Source organism: Nelusetta ayraudi, unplaced genomic scaffold, assembly GCF_046127955.1.
Source record: "Nelusetta ayraudi isolate G7.1 ecotype Tasmania unplaced genomic scaffold, CSIRO-AGI_Nayr_v1 ptg000011l, whole genome shotgun sequence".
NCBI lineage: Eukaryota > Metazoa > Chordata > Actinopteri > Tetraodontiformes > Monacanthidae > Nelusetta > Nelusetta ayraudi.
The window spans coordinates 14,057,581-14,079,884 of record NW_027466061.1 but is presented as its reverse complement, the minus strand read 5'-3'; the positions used below and the strand labels follow the sequence as shown (position 1 = coordinate 14,079,884).

General features: G+C 46.1%; 1 protein-coding gene across 1 annotated transcript in view; it reads left to right on the top strand.

The window, feature by feature from the left end:
- Positions 1–167: 167 nt before the first annotated feature.
- ece2a (endothelin converting enzyme 2a) overlaps positions 168–22,304 on the top strand; it is a 53,585-nt gene continuing 31,448 nt past the window's right edge. Inside the window, exons 1-2 of the mRNA XM_076021247.1 lie at positions 168–293; positions 1,136–1,299. Coding sequence (XP_075877362.1) covers positions 1,140–1,299 — 160 coding nt within the window. The 5' untranslated portion in view covers positions 168–293; positions 1,136–1,139. The remainder of the gene's footprint in view (positions 294–1,135; positions 1,300–22,304) is intronic.

The window sequence follows — 22,304 nt, the reverse complement described above, 5'->3', positions numbered from 1 at the left end:
CACCAACCTGAAATTAAAACGGACATAAGATTATTTTTTAAATCATTTCGGTTTATTTGTATTTATTGCATTGTTTGTTTTATCATCAGTAGTGGCTTCATATGTAAAAGACAGAATTAGGAGCATTTCAAATGTATAGCAGTTCCCTGCTGTGCAGGGGTTGTGCCTCTGCTGGTGCACTGTACCTTTAATGCTGTGAAAACGACCACGTGGATTTACTCGATTTACAAACCGGTGTTTTTTGTTTTTTTAGGAGTGAGAGAAACAAAACCACCGGCATTACCAACAACCTCGTAAGTACATCATTGCGTAGTATGAAAGTAGCTCGTCTGAATCACAGCAAACCAGCTGTTTTTTACTCAACCGTTAATGAAACGTCTTCTTTGGTAGGGCGACTCACATGCACACATTTTAGCTTCGTGGTGGTTAGCATCGTGTAAACACATTTGTAGAATGTAAAACAGAAAGAATGCCAAGCCTGTATCGACAGCCCGTTAAAAGACTGTGCCCCGGCAATATTGAAGAAACATTATTCGTGATTTACTTCCGTCGCACCTGTTTAAAATCTGTCGGGACTCGTGGGAGAGTTTTCGACCAAGCCACAGCAGTACCTCCGAAGTAACGCTGGGGGGCAGCACTGGTGTCATGCCGAGATACGCATGACACCAGTGCACCAGCGCAGAGAGAGACACGCATGCTCCTTGCGGGAGCGCGAACCGTTGCGAAGAAACTGATCAAGAATAACGCAATTAATTGTTTTGTAGGGTTAAATGATCAAACTTGAGGTTAAGACTGGAGTGTTTAAGAAGGGAGTGTAATTAGTATTCGTCAGGTCATCCATTCCTCAGTGGTCTCTCAAGATAACTGGCCGGCAGTCAATATTATTTGTAATGCCTGGAATTTACCAGCTATTTCATGAACTTTCCTCTCAATCATTACTTAATTTTTGATGCAAAATTAGACTCAATGTGATTTTTTTGTTACATTATAATTTTAAAAATGACATTTTAAAGACATAAAACCAGGGTACTCATACATCTGACAAAATATATGTAATCTGAAAACAGTCTTTGTGATATTCTTCTCTTTAAACCCCCCCGCCGCCCCCCCCCCCCAAAAAAAAAACCAACCTCAGAAACATGGCCCACCTCCCTGATGACAACAAAAGATACAAAGAAGTCGACTACTGGAACGAGAGATACACGACAGAGCACAGTTATGACTGGCTTGGCGGCTTCCCCAAATTCCAGCACCTTCTGGAGCAACACGTTAAGAAAGAAGACTCCATTCTGATGCTTGGTCAGTTCTGTTTTCTTCCATGAGTGTCTTTTCAAGTTTGCTACAGACCTGAGTTAAATCGCTGGTAGTTATTAGGTAGTTGTTGGAGTGCTAGTTCCAAAATGCGTCCACAAGATGTCACTGTTCACCAAAAATACATCAGCTGGCTGCACCAGCAGTTTTTTTTTTTTTTTTTTAAATATAAATGTTACCCCCCGGGTCAGTTTAGCAGGCTACTGAAACGTCCAGTGTGCAAAACATGTCACCCTGTGAAGCCGCTGGTCAACAACTGATGCAGAACATTTCGCTCGTTGCACACAAATCAAATTCCTTCATCAAACCACACTGTGAACACGCACACACAGTCTCACACCTTTAGTTGTTATTACTACTTCACACGTACAACAGCGTATATTCTTGACATTTTGGGGGGGCTTTTTCTTTTCACTTTGAGCTAGATGCATTGAAAGCCGACAGTCAAAGGCTGTCATACCCCCTTACGAACACAGGGGGCGACCACGCTCTGTGCCGCAATATGTGTGCACGCGCATCGTGTGTGTGTGTGTGTGTGTGTGTGTGTGTGTGTGTGTGTGTGTGTGTGTTGGGGACTTCGGGAGGGGAGGGGGAATCCATCAAAGTTGTCACAGTATGTCTCTACATTTGTGTGTTTGTGGGTGAAGGGGGGTTTGGCTATACTGCCAGTGCTTGCCAGATGTTTTGCTTGACTAAAAGAGCCATGAAAGTCTGTAGTGCCAAGGCGCAGTCTTCATATACCTGCAGGGCTCGCTTTAATTTCAATGATAATCATCTTGTCAAGGGTGCTGCTGCTGCTACTGCTGTTGCTGCTGCTGCTGCTGCTGCTGAAAAGTTATTTTCTATATGCACTATGCAGGGCACTCACAGCCACTCGTCCTCTGTGTCAGCGGCACACCTACAGCGGAGGCGTGAGTGAGCGTGCCCTGGTGTCTTGATATATAAAGTACCTCCACTTGCCTCTCTCCCGCGCTTGCACTGCAGCGGGGCAACGCCACAGCAGACCACTTGGTGCACGCCGACTTAACACCCAAAGGAGGGACGTTATATCGCTTGAGAGCACTCGCCTTAGAGGGCATCTCTCTCCCACTCCCCCCCCTCTCTCTCCCACTCCCCCTCTCCCTCATCCCAGATCGTGGAATCACGTTTCTGTCAGCAGCACGTGCTGGTTTCCGCTTGAGCTGCACGCATGCACAGATGAGGAGCTGTATGGAGGAACCTTACAGTGAGGACGTGTGAACCCTGGGAGGCAGTGCATGAGTGCCACACTTTGCATCCCCTGACTATAGGCTGTGAAAACAGCGGGCACTGGGTTGTAGAAAACAACACAATAGATGATCAGGGGTGGCACAACTGTGGAATGATGAGGGGATAACGTCAGAGAGAGACCAGGGGTGCCGCTGTGCTGCATGAGGGAGTGATGGTTGGGTGAAGTAAGCGGAGGTGGAAGGAAGGAAAGATAACTAATCCGGTTTGGGGATCTCTCGCCCCTCTCCACATGAAAATCTCTGCGGCAGGGCCGTGAAGGAGGGCGAGACGCTACAGACGGCAGTTGGAACGTGTTGTAGGATTCCACATTAATGGTGGGCTCTACCTGTTTGGCCATGTGCCTACTTTCAGTCTGTTGCCTAATCATTACTAATAAAACAAAAACAAAAACAAAACAAAACAAAACACTGTCAGCCTCGAGCTGTTTTTCCCTCCAGTGCACTGCTGCCTGTCTGTTCTTCCTAAAACACAGAGTGGCTTCCCCATCACAGCACGCCCCTGGTAACCCACTTCTTTCTTTTCCTGCTTCTTGTCTCCCCCCCCCCCCCCCCCGACCTCATTCATTTTCCAAAAACAGATGGGATTTGTGATACTTGTTTTGTGTGAGAAACTAAAGCTTAGTGTGATTGTTTTACAGGGTACTAGATAGTTGATGTCACTAATTTGTCATTGCTGACAGTTTCTTCTTCTTCTTCTTCTTCTTAAATTTCTTTGTAGACAAAGTCTGGACACATTTTCAGAAGTAGATTCAGTAACGGATCTTGTTTAAGGGGTAAAACAATTCAGAGTCGTGCATCCTACAACCACTGCAAACCGCAGTGACTGACTGTAGGCCGGGGTTTATGATTGACTGCAAACAAAGCATAATTGTATATATATACATACATTAACATTCCACTTTTATCCATTTTTAATCCGACATAGTTCAATAAACAGTGTATTATGGTAGGTTTTTTTTTTCCCTAATCTGGGTTGGCCATGTGTGATTTCCCAATATTGGCCAGATTTATTTGTTTGTAAAAACTGCACATATGCACTAGATGTTTGTACATGTACTGCATGTATGTACCTAAACACGACATATTTGTTTCAGTTTTGGGTCATTGGAACCTACTGTGGCTTCTGGACAGTGATGACAGTGCATTGCACACAGTCAAGATTCAAGAACTTGCTCATGCTAGATGTATCGTGAAATGACAAAATAACAATCCAAAAAAGAGAAAAAAGAGCTGCAGGACATTAGAAAATTTGCTCCTCATTCTGCATCAGTGAATTTCAGAACCACTGTCTCCCACCAGTCTTTGCTACGCACCCACATCCAAAGTGTCTGTTCTTTTCTGCGTTGGCATTAACGGTGGCCCACTTCCTCTCATGACTAGCTGCAAAAAGAATGGGTGGGAGAGCATCCATCTGTTTCCTACCACCACCACCACCACCTCTCCTAAACTCAGGGTCACGGCCATGCTGGCTGGAACTGCTCCCAAGTGTTGCTGGTTTGTAGGATTCAGGAATCCAACCTGTGACCTTGGTGTGAGAGAACACTGCTCACTGTTAGTTTGTAGGTTTAGTGAAAGTTTGAAAATAGTTGCTGTCAGGTAATGCAACCAGCCTGGGCCCCTTGCTTGCAGCTTAGCAGAGAAGAGAAAGTTCATCCATATAAGTTTTTTTTTCATTGTAGCTGCAAATACATTAGCAAAGATTATGGAATATTTATTTTATAGAAACATTGTTAATCAGAATACTGTCTTCCTCTTTGATTCTCCACAAATGTTGTGCATGTAAATGTCTGAATTTACAGGAATATTGCATCCATTTATTTATGTGATTTAATTATGTGATGAAAGCCCTGTTGTAACATGCCAACGTCACAGCTTCAGCTTCACCACGTGTGTGGGTTTTATACAACTCCATAACGGAATGACACCATCAGACTCATTAACGAGCTTGCTGGCTGCCTGGTTAGCTGAAGGCGCTTTTGGCGCGGTTGGCGTGTGATGCAGCATTGAGTCAAACGCACAACCTGTACGTGTGTCAGCGTGGTGCGGCTGCCATCAGTCCCGTGCCTGCCTGCCTGCTGCCTCTTCTCTTCAGACTTCCTGTGAGTGCCCCCGCCACCCCTGCAGCCAGCAACCCCAGGGTGCGCTGTGGTGATGTCATGGCTCTGCTCTCCAGCAGAGAGAGATGCAACACAAGGCGTAGAGCCAAATCTCCAGCCAGAACCCCCCTGTTTTTATTTATTTTTGTTCTCAAAATATAGAGAACACAATTAATACATTCATAAAAAAAGTAAAGAAGTATCATCAATCTCTAGCTATCTAAGGCTGAAAACAAGACAAAAGTCCTCTGACTGGTTAAAAAGTCATCTGACTCTGCCCCTTTTTGATATTTGCACGCGGTTGATTGAGCATTCGGATGTACTAAACATTGAGTAATTGGCAGCTCAGTCTAGAGTGTCCTGGATCCAGACCGGAGTAAACGTCCTGTGCTGCTACCCTGTCATGGCCCAGCTGTTGATGTCATTGGTCCATTGCCCTCTGAACTCCTTCAACTAGCAGCGTTCTTTGGTAAAGGGTTGGCAAAATGTCGTGAGGCGGACTTTTTGCTCAACCGTTGTCTGGCTATGTACAGTGCCCTCATTACAAATTCCCAATATATATATATTTTTTAACTTTTAACATGTTTTTTTTTTTTTGAAGTAGACCATCACAACAAACCCCAGGCCTCCATCGCACTCTCAGCACCTCCGTCTTTCCTCCCACTCAGAGACTCTTTTTATCCAACCAGTGTTGAAAACAGATTCCGACTTGCAAATCTTTTTACAGCAGAGTTCATGTTTGATTCATGAAATGTGTGCCTTGCACCAGCATGTGAATGAGTGGGCATTGATAAATGTGGTGGCTCAAACAATCACCATTTCTCCCTGGTGATGTTTATAGTTTAGCCTACCTGGCGTGCAGTCGAGCTATTGTAAAGAAGAGAACCTTTTGATGGTGCTGCGTCGAAAAACTGGAAGCGGTTTTGTGACATTTGTGTGGCCTCAGGAGGAGCCACTGTGTGGTGCCAGGTTTTATAGTTGTCCAGCTTCTCACTGATGTCCTGGTCTTTGCATTGCCTCAACATTGCACAAGCTTAGACAAGAATGGCTGCAGTATTAGTGCATTAGTGTGCTGCAGCACACTTATTGCAGCGGCTGGTCTGACTGAAGTCTTGGATTCAACTGGTAAACAAGGACTGCACCACCGATACCAGCAAACAAAGACCGCTGTGCTGGCAGTGTCCTCTGGCCAGGTGCACACCTACTCACACTCACACACGCGCGCACACACACTCACGCACACACACACACACACACAGCCCGTGCACACAAAATTCTGTTTCAGTGCTCTATCACCTCTGTTAACCTCGGGGTGCTGCAGCAGCTACCATACTGCAGCAGGATGAGAAGGTGATAAGGAGGACTGTGTGTGTGTGTGGGGGTGGGTGGTGATTAATGATGGGCTCTCGGTGTGAATGAATGGATGAAAGAAAGGTGGGCCAAAGTGGGAGGTGTGGAAGAGTGCTTTCTCCAGGTGGATGCTTCTCACCCCGCCGGCCCATCCACCCCTCCTCCTCCTCCTCCTCCTCACCCCGCCTACCCTACCACCCCTCCTCCGAGTCCCGTCAGTGGCTGCTCTCAGTTTTCCAACGAGCCCCCCCATCATGCAGCAGTCAGTAAGTCAGTAGGGGCAACCCTCCCTGCCACGCCAGCCGCCCCTCCCTCTCCGCTTTTTTGCCGCTGTAAGGGGTGGTGCTGTTTGTGAATGAGCCTCGCCGCCGCAGGATGTGAATGAAAAATAAGCGAGAGAGCAGGCGAGCAGATAAGGGGGTGCGGGCTGAATGAAATGCCGTATAGCAGGGTGGAAGCATGCAGGAGAGACTCTGAATGGGTGCGGTGGGATGCATGGTGTGTGTGTGGTGGGAGGTGTGGGGGGGTTAGTGGGAGATGGAGGCGGGGGGAAAACGTTTATATGTATTTATGTGTGTGTGTGTGTGTGTGTGCGTGTGCGTGTGTCCCTTCTCATTGGTATGCAGATCAGAGGGGATGCTGGGAATGAGGATGCCTGAACCTTTGGCTTGACGCGTCTTCGCTGCTTCACTCACTCACACACACACACACACAGGCACACACACTCTTACGCAGCTTTCATTGCAAGCTGGTGCTTCGTGCCTTGAATAATAACGGGGTTACCCGGGCAACTCAGCCAGGACGATCAATGGGCTGGCTTCTGATAAACAGAGCACATAGAGAGAGAGAGAGAGAGAGGGAGGGAGAGAGAGAGAGAGAGAGAGAGAGTGTGTGTGTGTGTGTGTGTGTGTGTGTGTGTGTGTGTGTGTGTGTGTGTGTGTGTGTGTGTGTGTGTGTGTGATGTCGCAGTGGAAGTGTCTCTGTTATCGTCTTACTGTCAGATGTGCCCTGAGCTATGTCATGTGTCTGGGTGCACAGATTTGCGCAGCGATACACAGAGGTCAGGTTTTTTTTCTCATCACATGCCGTTCCCGTCAACTCTCCGAGGCTTCAAGGCTTCCGAGTCTTCAGAATCCAAGTCAACTTGAAGACGGACGCCCGGCAAGTCCACTTTAAACTGCAAAACAAACAAAACTGAGTCAGTTGGTTGAAAACACCAGGAATTTTCTGCATATGGAAAGTTTTTTTTTTTCTCATTTGACGTCCCACATATTTGAGTGGTACGAGATCATTTCTTTTTCTCACTTTGACAATTTGGCCAGTCTTTGCCGTTTGCACAGCTCTGCCACACATGATGGCTTTTCACTCCATAGTGTGGCTCCGTTTCTCCTCTCTTCATCCTTGTCCTCTCTCCATGGTAGAAGGGGGTGGGGGGGAGGGGTGGAGGAGTTGAGGGGTGGAACCACCACTGAGAGGTGCAGCTGCAGCCAGAGTCGCCTCTCTTAAGCTCAAGTGCCCTCCTGGAGCTCGCTCTGCATTGCCCTCCCAGGAGGCTCGTGGCCGTGTTTGCAGAGTCACACTGCGCTCTCGTCCTGATTGGCCGAGGACAAGTCGGTCCTTTCGGTGCCGTTCACTTTATGTTGCTGTACAGAGAGACCCTCTCTACGAACTTGTATGTAAATCACTGGTTTAAGGTTCCATATTCTGAAACCATTGTGAAGAATGTTTCTGATTTTGGCTGTTTTATTTTAATATGTGACTCATTAATCGTATGGCTTTGAAATATTGATGTGTGTGGTGCGACATTTTCCCGACATAATTCTACAGTTCGATCGTGCCAAGGTGTTTCACACTTACTGTCCGAAAATCATATTTTTCCAAGGGTCAAATGCTATTAAAGGTATCACAAATCCTCAGTAAAAACCTGAAGGTGAGTGTGCTCACTTGAGACTGATAACAAAGTGCAGCGTCAGCTGGTTGGATGCAGCATGGAGAAACTGGACACGCTTATAGCGCTCGCAAATTTTCTGCCCTCAACCCGCCGAACATGAGCGCGTTCGCTCGCTTCCATCACAAAAACCTGTGTGAAGTACCAGGAGTATTGCGGACGTACCGTTGTCTTCACCCAGCGATCGCCACACTGCGCTCCAGCGGGGGGAAAGCCCTGTCAGGCCCTGATGGTAATGGCACCGTGTGTGCGTCACTGTCACCCTGATCCGTTCAGCAGCGCCACGCGGTGACACATTGTTGCTGCAGGCCGCGTGAGGTAACTCAGGGTTCCACTCCTCGGTCACGGCTGAGAGGCCGAGGCTCAGTTTGGAAGATCGCGAGGAGACAAACGGCAGTGAAGCCTTAGTTTGCAGCCTGTATTTCCATCACATGAACTCTGAAACTCAGAAAAGAAGTTGAGCTCAGTCCCCTTTAAGACCTCGGTGGCAAGAAAAGCCCTGTCCACTCTGATTGGTCAGGCACAAAAGCTTAAGTGAGCGCTGACTGCCAATCGGCTGGGCTTTTGTGTGTGTGTTTGCTTTCAGAGCAATTTAAACTGGCTTTGGCCTTATTGCATAGCAACCAGTGATGTTTCAGCCTCACCTCGGGGCAATGTATCAGCGAGCACTGGTGGCAGCTTTAGCATTTAGCATTGTTGAGGTAGTAGCGCTGTTTGGTCGACCACAGCTTGTATTCTGTTCAGTGTCTCCTTGGCACTCACCTCTGTGGCATCACTGAGACGGAGTTAAATGCTTCATTTCCTGTGTATGTGTGTGTGTGTGTGTGTGTGTGTGTGTGTGTGTGTGTGTGTGTGTGTGTGTGTGTGTGTGTCCAATTGGATTTTTAGAAGAGTACTGACTTTGTGTGTCTGCGGCAGATTTGTTACGTAACATTGCTTGCAGTGCTGAAAGCACAAACGGACAGCCCCACCACTGGTTCTCCTGGATCATGTCTGTCTGTCTGTCTGTCTGTCTGTCTGCGGATCTGTCTGAATCTCCCAGCTGTGTACTCACGTACTCACTGGTGTTTGCACCGTCTTCCTACAGTTGCTCCCTGGTTGACTGTCTAATTCCCTGTCTGTCTGTCTGTCTGTCTGTCTGTCTGTCTGTCTGTCTGTGGACACAAGTCAGTGCTTGTCCCAGAGTCACAGCTTTACTTTTTGGCTGTGCGCACATCTCAGTCTCCCTGTCTCTCACTTCTTCTGATATGGCATGCAACAACAGAGTCAGTTTGCCTCGGTCACGATATTCTTACGTAACTCTCCATCACTTTCGCTTGTTTGACACACACACACACACACACACACACACACACACACACACACACACACACACTGTGCGCATGCATGCGCAAACAAAGTGAATTTAAGTTTTTTTTATTCCCTCATAATTAAGATGAAAGGCTTTCTCTCAGCCTTGAAGAAAAGTTGATTCAGGTGAATTTGTCGTCTTGTTGCACCTTGTCGGTGGTTGTGAGAGGGTTCCTGTTTGTGGAGCGTGATGCTGAGAAGTGATTTGCATTTTGCGTCGTCAGTCCCAAAACGTACTGAACACAGTTTTTGCGGGCATATAAAAACGCTGGTCATTTTCGTTTATGGTTTTTGATGATCGATTTCATTATCGAATGCCATAAATGCTGCAATGCGCTGACCCGTGAGCGGTGGCCTGCAGAATGCATCAACACGACTCCAGTGAAGTGCAGATCCCACTGAAGCTGAAGGACGTTTGCTCCCGGTGGCTCCCCTCTGCACCGTCCATGTTTATCAGCCCACTGGAGGTCTGGAGGTCCTGTAGGTGGACCAATCAGAGAGCAAGGAAGGGCGTTCAGTCAGACAAATGAAACCGTACAACAGGGAGTAATGAGCTACAGTGTGTGTTTGTGTTGCGTGCGTGCACGTTGCATCGCTGCACTTCCACTCTCCTCCCCCGTCGTGTCTGCGCTGTGTGAAACTAGCAAACGTCCAACATTTTCTCTGAGCTGTAACTTCCAGACGGCCGCGACAGGCTCTGCGATGCAGCGGCCGGGGCTGCTCACGGCGTTTTAAGGAGGAGCCTCGCTTGGTCTGGATGGACGATCATTTGGTCCTGTGGCTCTGGGATCACCTTGCACCATCAGAGCGTGACAAACAACTTTCTTCATGCGTGGCCTACATCGGCCTGCACAGGGAGCAAGAAAACAGATGGTCCTCTGTGTTTCGTTGACTTCACCTGAGAACTGGACCTCGCGATGGCCGCTCTCGCCAGCACACGTGCAAGCACACACACACACACACACACACACACACATGCAGGGGAGGGGAAAAACTGACAGATTTTCAACTGAGCAAGAAAATTAAGTTTGAGTTTGAGTGTGTTTGTTTGTTTGAGGCAGCACAAGACAAGTCCTCACATCCCGGCAGTATTAAATTATGGCGGAGGGGAGAGAAACTCGCACCACCTTTGCAGAGCAAGTTCCTCTGCCTGTTGCCATGGCTACCTACATCCTGAGACAATATTTAAAAAACCAAATACAAAACAAAAAAATTCGAAAATTAAACACATTGTTAAATCTTAATTTTTACTGTAATAACAAGTGGGTGCTCTTGTTTCTGCGTGCAAAGCTTTATGAGCGCAGGCGTGCTTCACAAAGCTCTTTTATCAAGGTTTGGCGTTCAGTGAAAGAAAATGTTTGACACACACACGTCCAAGGCAGGAGTCCTGCATCTTCACCAGTGAGAGATGCAGACCCGCTGCTGGAAACAGACGGCTAATCTGAACTCTGTGAAGCCGCACGGAGTGTGTCATGCTGTTTGTCACTTCCCGTAAATCTACACTTGATTTCACAGATTGTTTGAAGTTCATTTTTACATTTTCAGGTTGGAGGCCACTTAGCTGATGGCTCACAGCTATGAAGTGTTTTCATGGTGGTAACGGTGACAGGGAGCCGCTTGTAGGTACTTCAGAATTAGTTTTGGTTTGGCGCGTGCCCTGCGTGATGTCATGGAAAAGGCGGAGTCTGTCTTGAGTCCACCACCAGGGGGCGTCCTGATCGTATTGCTGTGCTTTTGAAGGGCTTTTGACAAAACAGTCATCAAATGTGTGCAGGATTTAAATGGACGATCAGTTCACCTGCATAGTGTCTGCAAAACGAGTGGAAGCCATCTCAGTCAGGAAAGAAGACAGATTATTAGGGGAAGAAAAAAAAGATTCTAACTGCAGATTTCACAAATCCCACTTTTGGGAGGCTTTCCAGATCTCATGTTCTCATGCAGATTAAAATACACACACTCTTAAACCCGCGCAGACATTCATGCATGCACACACACACAAAGCCAAACTGGACAGAAAGTGTTGCATTGGGATGCGTGCCGCCGCTGACTGACCGGCTGTGTGTGGCGGCCTGATGAAGTGTCTCTCGCTCGCTGGAACAAGACGTAGCTCTTAGTTTAAAGAGCCCAGGTCCCATTTGGCCGTGGCGCCGTGCATTATGCTGGGATGATTAATGTGGTGTCTGCCATCGCACGCCTGCTTTATGGAGCTGTAGTGAAGCTGATCAGTGCTCGCTCCGTGACCGTTTGTCACCCTGAGTAAAACTGCTTCAGGAAGTATCGATACGCACGCCGGACCTCCTTTTGTTCCTCTTGGCAGTCCTACAGACACCATCAGAGTGTGTGTGTAGGAGCCCGGATCCGCTCAAATAAACTCAACGCAGACCAGTTCGGATGTTGGATCTCTTCATTTCAAAATTTCCACAACACACGCGACTTACTAGTCCTTTTCTCTCCAGTTTTCACCCCTCTGGGCTCTGTTGACTTTGTTGAGTTCGCACACATGCAGCATTTCTTTTTCTTTAATGCGGCCCACAAACATCATTTATGTTGTCACAGATATTGTATTGAAATGTTCTGGCTGGATCTTCAGCATAGATAGATAGAAATGAAAAACCTCAGCTCTATGTCAGACTGTCTTGTTTCCTTGTTTGCCTTTAATTGTTGATTTAGTTTTATGTAGATCTCAAAAAGAAAGACCGTTTCATTTAAAGGGTCTTTACTTGATTTTAGTTGTTTTTCTGTAAAAAGCAAAACAAAACAAAATATTTCAGATGCATGTGAGCATGTTTTCCTCCATCTGTTCTTGTGGTGATTTTCAATCTTTATCACCTTTCCTCCTTTTCCCTCTTTAATCTCTGCTGCCTTCCTGTTTTGCTGTTTTTTTATTTGTCAGGTTCTCCTCACGACTCGTGGCAACGTCTGTCACGCCTTGCGCTCCATGTTCTGATCTCCTCTGTTTTTTTTAAATGTTATTTTCTAACCAATCAAAATGTGTCTGTCGCTCTGTGTTTACCCTCCGCACGAAGAATTTTTGCACTTTGTCCCTGGCAACCGTTGCCTCTGTGGAGTCAATAGCTCAGTTACATAATATACATTAGAGCGAGGTGGAGGGAGGAAAGGTGAAGGAAGGAGAGATGGAGATGAAGGAGGGGTGGAGTTGGTGTCCTGCTGCTTTTTCTTTGAGTGTTTTTGTTGTTGTTCCGTCCGACTTGCACCTTTTTACGGGTGAGAGACGTTCCACCGCGACTTTGGCTCAGTCTTCGCTGAGGTGTGTTCACGTTCCGCCGTTCAGACCCTCGCCGGCCGCCAGCTTCTGTCGGTGTGCCTTGTTTGTCGCTCGTCTAGTTGGTTTTCATCTTCAGGAGCTGACATCTGCTCTGCCCACCCCTCCTCCCTCCCTGATCCCCTCATCATCTCATCTCTGCCATGATTACACTTTTGCCTCGCTGACCTGCGATGATGTAACCACTTTTTTTTGGCAGCAGACTTTACCCTTGCCAAGCAACTCCCTCCTTTCTGAGAAGCCGTCCATCTCGCTCTCTGGCTCCCGCTCTTCCCGTTTGGTCCATTTGTTTTTGTTTAAAGTCTTAATCTTTCTCCCCTCCCCGCCCCCCATGCATTTCCCTCCAAACTCTCAATGAGGGCCGTAGTGAATGAGATTAATGGACTTTGGTCGGGAGGATGAACATTTGGTGCTCCAGTTGTGTTTCTGTTAGGACTTAAATGAGCGAGCAGAGAAACTCTGCGGGGTGTGTAGCTAATGAATAAAAGGTTGAGGGCTAATGGCACTCGGCACCTTAGAGTATCAGCCATTTTGACCGCTGGTGGGACCGACCCGATCCAATACTGGTATTGGGACTTTGATGCAGTTTGGGTCATCCGATACCAGACAGAAGGCATCGATCCAAGCACCTGTTCAACATTCAGTAATGTTGTTTGTGTTTGACTGTGACTGTGACTTGAGACGACCTCAACAAATCAGCTGTTAGCAGCTTAGCTGTCGGCTAACTCACTGTGTCCTCAGTGCGGAGATGTGTTTCACTTTCAAGGTAACGAAAAGCAGGGCCGCAGACTTCTTTCCACTAACCACCAACCTGAAGTTACAGCACAACTGGCATTAGAAGGGAACCAGAAATAGAATGTCTCACTCTTTCATTTAGCACAAAGGAAAATTATTATTATTATTATTATTATTATTATTATTATTATTATTATTATCATTATTATTATTATCATTATTATTATCATTATTATTATTATCATTATTGTTGTTGTTAGTAATAATAATATTTATTTATTTTCCTGCAGGACCATGCACGTACGTACGCACACACACGCACACACGCACAGACCCCTTCGAGTTTATTTTTTCCCACCTGTGTTCTCGTTAAGCTGGGAAAGTACCGGAGCAGCTGTGAGCTTGGCCTCAGGTGTGTCTGGGGTCAGGAAGTGAGGTCACCACTGGACCCTCGGCAGGTTCACCCCACATGGGCCACGCGGTGACTCAGTCTCACCGTTGTTTTTGGCTTTGCTTTCTGGGGTTTAGGTTGTGGGCAACCAATAAGTAGGAGACACTTCAAAGAAGAATATGGGTAAAGAATTTGTGACATATTCCTCAAAGGTAGAAATGATCTTAGCTGTATTTGTATCTCTCTGTGTAATAGCAGCAACTAGTCATTCTAAGTGGAGGCTCGGAGACTTAAACTTCCTTTTGGGACCAAACAAAGCTACTTGCCTCTTTCAATTTGCTTCACCAACATTTGGACAAAGCTGAAATTTAGGTTGCAAATGTGCTGTTTTCCGTAACAAGGGCCAGCACCATTAATAATGCATTTACCTGCCATTACATCCACATTGTAGAAATGTCACATTTTCTCCCGGGAGTTGATTCATCCACGTGTCATTCGTTCCTCATTTTTGCACAGGTGGGCAACGGAGGAACTCTTCCAGTGTGCTCCTCATGTGTTGGTCCATGTATCAGTGGGAGTGAATTAGAGAGTCAGGCAGTGTGTTCAGGATCAGTGCCAGACTCAGCACATAGCCTGGCACCACCAGCTCGTCAAACAGAGACAGAGAGATTGTGTGTGTGTGTGTGTGTGTGTGTGTGTGTGTGTGTGTGTGTGTGTGTGTGTGTGTGTGTGTGTGTGTGTGTGTGTGTGTGTGTGTGTGTGCGTGTGCTGAGAGGAGCTGTGCTGACTCTCTCATCAAGTATGCAGTTGGAGTCGGCGCTGCAGCAGAGGATGCCTAATAGAGAGCGCAGCGGAGAGGAGAGGAGGGCAGGGGAGGGGAGGTTTAGAGGAACACTGGGGACACGTCACACTGCTTCCACGTCATCACACTTGCCAATTACCTCATTTCACTCTCGTGAATCACCGGCAACCTCACTGTCCTATTTCCAAAATAATTGAGATAATAAAATAAAAATCCAACGTCACTCCTGTTCCCCAGCTCGCTGATCAGTCGAGCGCTTCCGAAGCCGGTAATCCGGCAGCAGGTATTTCCCGGAGCAGCCCTGGCATCACGGCGGTGCCATGGCATTCACTGACCCTCTTGCGGTTCCCGCAACCTTGACCATATAAGTAGTTCCTCTTTTTGGAGAGCGCTACATCACTGCCTTAGTCTGACTTCAGCAGATGTGAGACGCAGCGCTTAAAGGGGCACAAGCAAAAAACTAATTTCACCCGTTTCCCACCCGCAACCTTGAATAGAGGAGGTGAGATTTTTTAACCCACAGCACCTCTCTGGAATTTCACAGAAGGAAAAAAAATCACCCAAATCTTGAAACTGTTAAACCTACATCATGAACTCCAGGTCCACTGCAGCCTCCTTAGAAGGGGTAGCGTGAACTCGTGTTAGCATTTTAAAAACTCTCAAAAGAGCTGCTTTTGTTGTTTTGTGAAAAGGTGAATAAACTGTGTTTTGACCAGACTTAGTGGAGGGTGTTTGCTGTTAACACACCCTTACTGTGTTTATCTCTTTTTTTCTCTTCTTCACACACTCACACACACACACACACACACACACACAGTCGTCCTTCTCACCTCCTCCTCTTCCAATCTCCTCCACCTATTTGTTTCTTTCCAAAGATGAAGAACATCCCGGTCCCGCTAAGCAGGAAGTGGATGTGATTTGGCGAGAACAGGCCATCATGCGTGTCTCTTGGTGTGTGTGTGTGTGTGTGTCTCAGTGTGTTTGCGTGGTGGCGAGGGCTTGTCTTGCACTCAGTCACTATGGCAGCAGGTGCACGGCTGCACAGCCTCTCTTCGCCTCCCCCTGATATGCAAGAGGCTCGGAAAGATGGAGCCTGGAATGTAGAGAGGAAAATTAAAAATAAACAAGTGTGTGTGTGTGTGTGTGTGTGTGTGTGTGTGTGTGTGTGTGTGTGTGTGTGTGTGTGAGAGAGAGAGTGTGAGTATCTGTCAGTAAGCTACGGTGAGTAACGATGAGGAATGAGCATATTGCATGTGGCGACGCACCAGCGGAGGGCAGGAAAAATCCAGAATTAATCAACCATTTTTTTTCGTCCGTCTGAGGCTGACTCACTCTTCGTTAGCAACTTTACTGCTGTCAGCTGCTCACCGCTGGCAGATCGTAGCAGCGCCATTTATTAATACCCCGTGTACGGAAAACAGACCCACCCTCTCTCACTACGTTTATTACAGTTTGGCCCCCCCCCCCTTTTTTTCACAAATCTTTAGGTTCCAGAGTGAAACGTCATGAACGTGGACATTACACTCTCGGTTGAGCAGCCAGAGGTTGGCAAAGAGCACCGTCCGGTTACTGAACTGTGTTTGAGATTAGGACTCAAATTAGTTTATTAAAGGTTGCAACGTGATTGTCCAGGATAAATCTTTCTCTTTGACCCAAAATAAAATAGTTAAACACAGACATCATGATGTGTCACTGCTAACTTGGTACATTAACTACTTTTTATTTGTGGTGATTAGTGTAAAATAGCAACAAAACAGGACATAAATGCCATAAACGTTTGCTGCATGTCTTTCATTTACTTGCAACAATCTCTTACGATAAATCTTTACTTTTTTTCTCATGCAGACTGCCGGGTTTTCTGTCTGTTCTATGCAATGTACGATGGGCCTTAGTTGTTGCAGCTCAAAATTGAAGGAATGAAGGAATGAAGGAATGAATGAATGAATGAATGAATAAATAAAATACTCCTGCAGAAGAAAAACAATCATGTCTCAGTCTGCCTGACCAATGTGCACTCCCTGAGTGTTGTGCATTGATCCAGCCGGCCCGTTGCAGAGTGAGCTCACGGTGGCGATGCCAATAATTTCCATGAGCGGGCCTGATTCAGAGGAGACGGTGACACAATGACACTGCAGGGAGACATGCTATTTCTCCTGCAGGGATCGATGTGCTTGCTCAGCCATAAAGCTCCTGCGCCGGACGGATCCTGGTTCCCTCTCATCTGTACAACCTGATCCATACTGCATAATCACGCCAAGGTCAGGCAATGGGGCCATTTACATACAGCGGCAGGCACCTTGAACTGACAAACTCATCTGCCAACTTGGCAGAAAATTAACTAGTCGAGTTTCAAGCTCTGTGTGTGTGTGTGTGTGTGTGTGTGTGTGTGTGTGTGTGTGTGTGTGTGTGTGTGTGTGTGTGTGTGTGTGTGTGTGTGTGTGTGTGTGACCAGCAGCTCATAGCAAGTGTGTTTTGGGATTTTTAAACACACCTGTGCTCTTTGGGCCATTTAATAGTCACAGACTTGGTCTTGGTAGGTGGCTAATTGAAAGTGGCTGCACTGCTGTTCCCTGACACTTTTTCTGGTCGTTTAACATTTTCAAAGGGGGAATGTCGTTTTGACATCTTTTTCCGTCTAATTGCAGTTATATCTGAGCAATCTTTGTCACACACCGTGTTTCCTCAATTTGCCTTATCTTTACTCTGTGTTTTTCCGCTGAGTCAAACTGTGCTGAAGCATCACCGCTCACAGGTAAGACACAAGTCACCGACAGCCGTGTCCGTCCACGAGAAGACGGGATGTTATGTCAGGAGAACAAACTGTCTCTACCTATATTTAGTGTTTCAGTCCCTCTGGGCTCTGTTGACTTTGCTGCGCACACATACAGTGATGAAGCGCAGTGTTAAAAGCATCAGCAGTAGAAACAAAGAGAAATCATCATCTTGCCACGGGGGGGGGGGTTCTGCCGTAAATCTTTTGGTCCGGACACTTGTGTGGGTGGTGCAAGGCGACACACCTCTGTAAATCAAGACGGCCTCTCTGCACTACACTGCACTGTACTGCACTGCACTGTGTGATGACATTGTCGAACCAGCAGTACCTACACGTGTTGATACATCCGGGCGGGATAAAAGAGGTCGGAAAGAGCTTTTAAATTCAACCTCGATCAGAAGTGACACAGGTGCGATGCTGCTTCACTGCGGCTTTTTGCTGCTGCATCTGTCAGTGATCAGCTGACACTGCGATCATCACGGTATCCAATCAGTTGATTCCGATCGGGAACTTCTATCGATATAAGCCACAGAGTTTTTCACACACAGATTAATCTGTGGTCTTTGATGACGTGATTCCAATTTTGCCTGTGTTGCACGTTAGGCAACACGGTGGCGCAGTGTTTAGCTCTGCCGCTTCACAGCAAGAAGGTTGTGGGTTCGATTCCTTTCTGTGTGGAATGTGTATGTTCTCTCAGTGTCTGTGTGGGTTCTATCCACATTCTCTGGCTTCCTCCCACAGTCCAAAAACAGGCATGTGAGGCCTGTGCTGACGACTTCAGCCACGTCATCAGACCCTGGACTCTAGACAGTAGTAGTGATTGTGTTTTGTGAGATATTGACGGATGAACTAAAACGATTTGAGGGACTGATTTAAGGGTGGGAGTGTTGCCACTGGACCTGCTGTTTACTGTTGTCTCACCACTCAGCTTCATTTTTCTCAGTTTATTATTTCAGTCTGACAGCTGCCTACGCTTCGTCTACTGCTTCATCCATCATTCTTGATCACCGCCACATATTCCTGGTTTGTTCAGCTATTTTTGGAAGACAGAGAAAGATTTAAAGGCACACTTGAGTGTTTTGTGCTCTTGGAGAGCTTGTCTTGATTTGACTTACTCTGTAAAAAACAAAGACCTAAGAAAAAGCATCTGGTCTTGTCTATTCAGAGCTGATATCTGTGCAGATGTGACCAAGCATCAGAGATGCAGTCTTCCAACAACCCAACCAAACACAAGCAAATTATTTTTTCACATCAAAGACTATTAACAAGCAGACGTATATGAAGAAATAAATATTTATGCATATTATTTGGCAGGATCATTACATTCATTAAAAACTTGACAATATTAAAGTGAAGACTTTATAAGCTAATATGCAGCCCACCACTTCATGTATAGACAAAATTCTCATGTCATTCTCACTTTAAGGAAATTTAAAGTAAAAATGGCTCTTTCAAACTCTGATTTTTAACACGGACAAAAGGTGGGTGATTTTTGTTCCAATTCTAGTTAGAAAGACAGCAAAGACAGCGGGTTGTCCTCCTGGTTGCCATAAACCAAACATGTTGCTGTTGGCCATAGGCGTTTTGGACCGGACAGAAGCTGTGGGCTTGCCACCAGCTGAGAGGCGGAATCATACGGTGGAGCCGTTCCAAAAGTCCTCCGTCACTCATAGCCGCACACGCCTGTGTGCACATGTTCGTATGCAGCCAAACAGCCCTAGTGTCATGGGCGCTCGCTTAATCATCGAATCATTAATTATCTTGTTTACACAGTTGCATAACTGGTGATGCTTTGAAGGCTCAGGTTTTCCAGGTTTCCTGGAAGAATGAACCCGGTTCAGAGAATTCTAATTGGACCTGCTGGTGATGCAGCTTCTCCATATGTGTGTATTTGATTTTTTGGCAGGGGGGGGGGGGGGGGGGGGGGGGCACACGCCTCAAAAACTTTGCTCCTGCAGATGGGCAGGTAGGACTTCAGGCCCAGTGGTGTTCTGATGACTGCCCCCTGTGGTGAGAAAAAGTGCCACAGACACCCAAAGTTGCCCTGGCTAGTTTGTTTCTGTATGACCATGTGTGAAACAAAATCAAGCCATCAAATCATTGAGACCGTTGCATCAACAAGAGGTCGTCACCTTGTTCTATTTCCACATTGTCCTCATTTGGCCTTTTTTTCAAAAATGTTTTGCATATTTTCCTTTACTTGTTATAATATATGCTATAATGGAAGGAGCTTGAACTATTTAGCTTGTTCCACCATGAACTCCCTTTGATATTTATCAACTTTTGCATCTCTTCTCCCGCTCTTGCACTGTTTCTTTCCATCCTGCCTCCTCTCCTCTCCACTCTGGCTCCTCCAGTGTGGGAGCTCAGTGTGAGGTCCGAATGAGCTGCCCGACTGTTTCCATCAGCAAACTCCTCTTTTGATATTAAAACCCAGCTTAAGTCAAACAAACACGTCCTCATCTCAGGGGTGTTTATCTCTCCTTGCTGTTTTGCTGATGAAATCACTCAGAGCGAGACTTTCACATTTAAAACTCTAAGCTTGCTTTGTGTTGTTCCCTCCTTTACCTTGCAGCCCAACGTCGTCCAAACTACTGTATGTGTACAAATGCCATTAGTGCCACTGCCTATTTTTGATTGTCCACGGATCAGTGGACTTAGAAGGGAGTAACGCGAGATAATGAGTAGAAATAAGGCTCAGTGTGACACTGTCTACTGACATCACTGTCAAGGTCCGAACACACACGCAGACGCAGGCATGTGCAAACCCCCCCGACCGTGACCTGACGCAACCAATTTAATCACACGTTGCAGACAAATACCAACAACACTGTCACATGCATGCAGTTTTGCTTCTCGAAACAATTATGCCAATGACGTCCTGCCTTCAATTCCCCTTTTGCTGATAATAAACACTTGTGAACACAGAGTTGCATTTGAACATTTACAATGTTGGCGGCTGAAATTTGCGAAGCTTCACTGGCTTTAGTTTGAGCCTAGCCCAGAGCGAGGTGACGGAATCGCGGTACCCCCCCCCCCCCACACACACACACACACACACATTTGAAAAGGGCCCTTCATCAGCGCCGTCCGCCATCCTTAATGGGTCTTGTCCAATCTGGGACGTGGACAGATGCCTGGCGTTCCAATGACATCATGGAGTTTCCACTGCTGGGCTCGTGTCACCTCAGAGATAGCGCCTTTGATATTTCACACTGCTGGCTGACTCACAGGGGTTCCCCACCCACCACCCCTCAGTACCATACATGGTTTGTTTATGCGGGTGGAGGTCAGTCGATATCTCAAAGGTCAGAACTCCGGCAGCTCCCGTTGAGTAAGAGTCGGGCCGCTCCAGGTTTCAATAATTAGATTAGCCGATGGGAACCTTGGAAACCTTTTTAATCTAAAGTAAGACACTGTTTGTATTTGGCTGTGTTCATTTGAAATGCATTACTGTAGTTGTAGATATTCTTTTTTTAATAAAGGAAAAATAAATGTGAATAAAGCCCCCATGAAGAATTTATTCCTTTGAAAATGTCAAGTGAGTCATTGATCACACTGTTTTCCCAATGTTTATGCAGTGCAACATTTCTATTATAATTGACACGTTTCAAAAAAAAAACCTTCACTGAATCAAGATATGACAAAAGGAAAACAAACTTCATAAAGTCAGAAAAGGAATAATTTGTTCCAAGTAATTTTCCATTCTTCTCAGCACATATGTTTCACAACATTTAAGTTATGTCCATAGAGAAGTCCTCAAAAATAAATCACTTAAAAAAAAGTCTTGACAGTGAAGGTAAAATGTCTCACATCATCCTGACGGTACATTTTCTTTATTAGAATTTTTTCACTGACGTTCCAGATGTATTTCCAGTGTGAGCGTTACTCTGTGTGCACTGAGGAAGCCCCTCAGTTTTAGCAAACGTTCTTCATTTCTCTCCCAAACTGACCTGGCATGACAGATGGAACATTTCCTGAAATCCTCTGGGTTCATCTCACGTATCCATCTGCTGACGAGCATATTGAAAAAGGTCAATCTTGGAGTCTGACTGGGTGAACTGTCTTTCACACTCTCAAATGGCCCAATCACATTAATTTCATCCATAATATATATCTATTCATATATATATGCATGAATATATGCACACACACACACACACACACATACAGTATATGTATATATGTACTTTTTTTTTCTGGCCACTGCTGCTTCATCTTTACTGTGGAGGGATCAGTTGGTTTCTAACGGATTTTGCAAACCGCTTCAAGATGCTTTTGGATGAGATTTGGCGCTTTACACATATAAGTTGATTGACTGATTGATTGTTTGATTGATCCCTGAGCATCGTTAGCTGAGTTCCTCCTGCCAGTGTCACTGCGCTGTTGAACTAAACTCTCACCAAAGTCTGTTGGGAGTAAAGCAAAACAAGAAAAGCCTTCAGTGCAAACTCTCTTCATTCCTTTTAATATGAAAACAATGTTTGGTTCTTGTGTTCTTTTAGATCATATGCGTATGAGTTGAGATTTGTGCAATCCAGTTGTTGTGTGGTGTTAACCCTAAATCCTTATCTGTTTAGGATTTCCTGTTTAGCAGAAGTTTTGTTTGTAATGTTTGTTTGTCCGATATACTGTTTACACATGTGAGGAGTGGAAGACTGATAACGGCCAGAGTTTGCACAATGCTATTTAAAGAAGGGGGAAGCTTAGATTTTCCATAGCAAAGACAAGCGCGTGCACACACACACACACACACTCGCACAAAGCCAGCAGAACATGTTGACATTAAACTTTTAAAAGTTGAACTGATAATCCCATCTGGATGCACTCTTGACATCTTTTAGACTCCTTCTGTCCGAGGACGTAAAAGCAACCTGGACGTTCAGAAAATGTAAAAATCAAAAATCGTAAAAACGTGCAATCAAACTCAACTGCATCCTTCCAGGCACGCTTGACGGCTGACGGACGTGCCACGCACATTCTCCCATCCCCTCTGT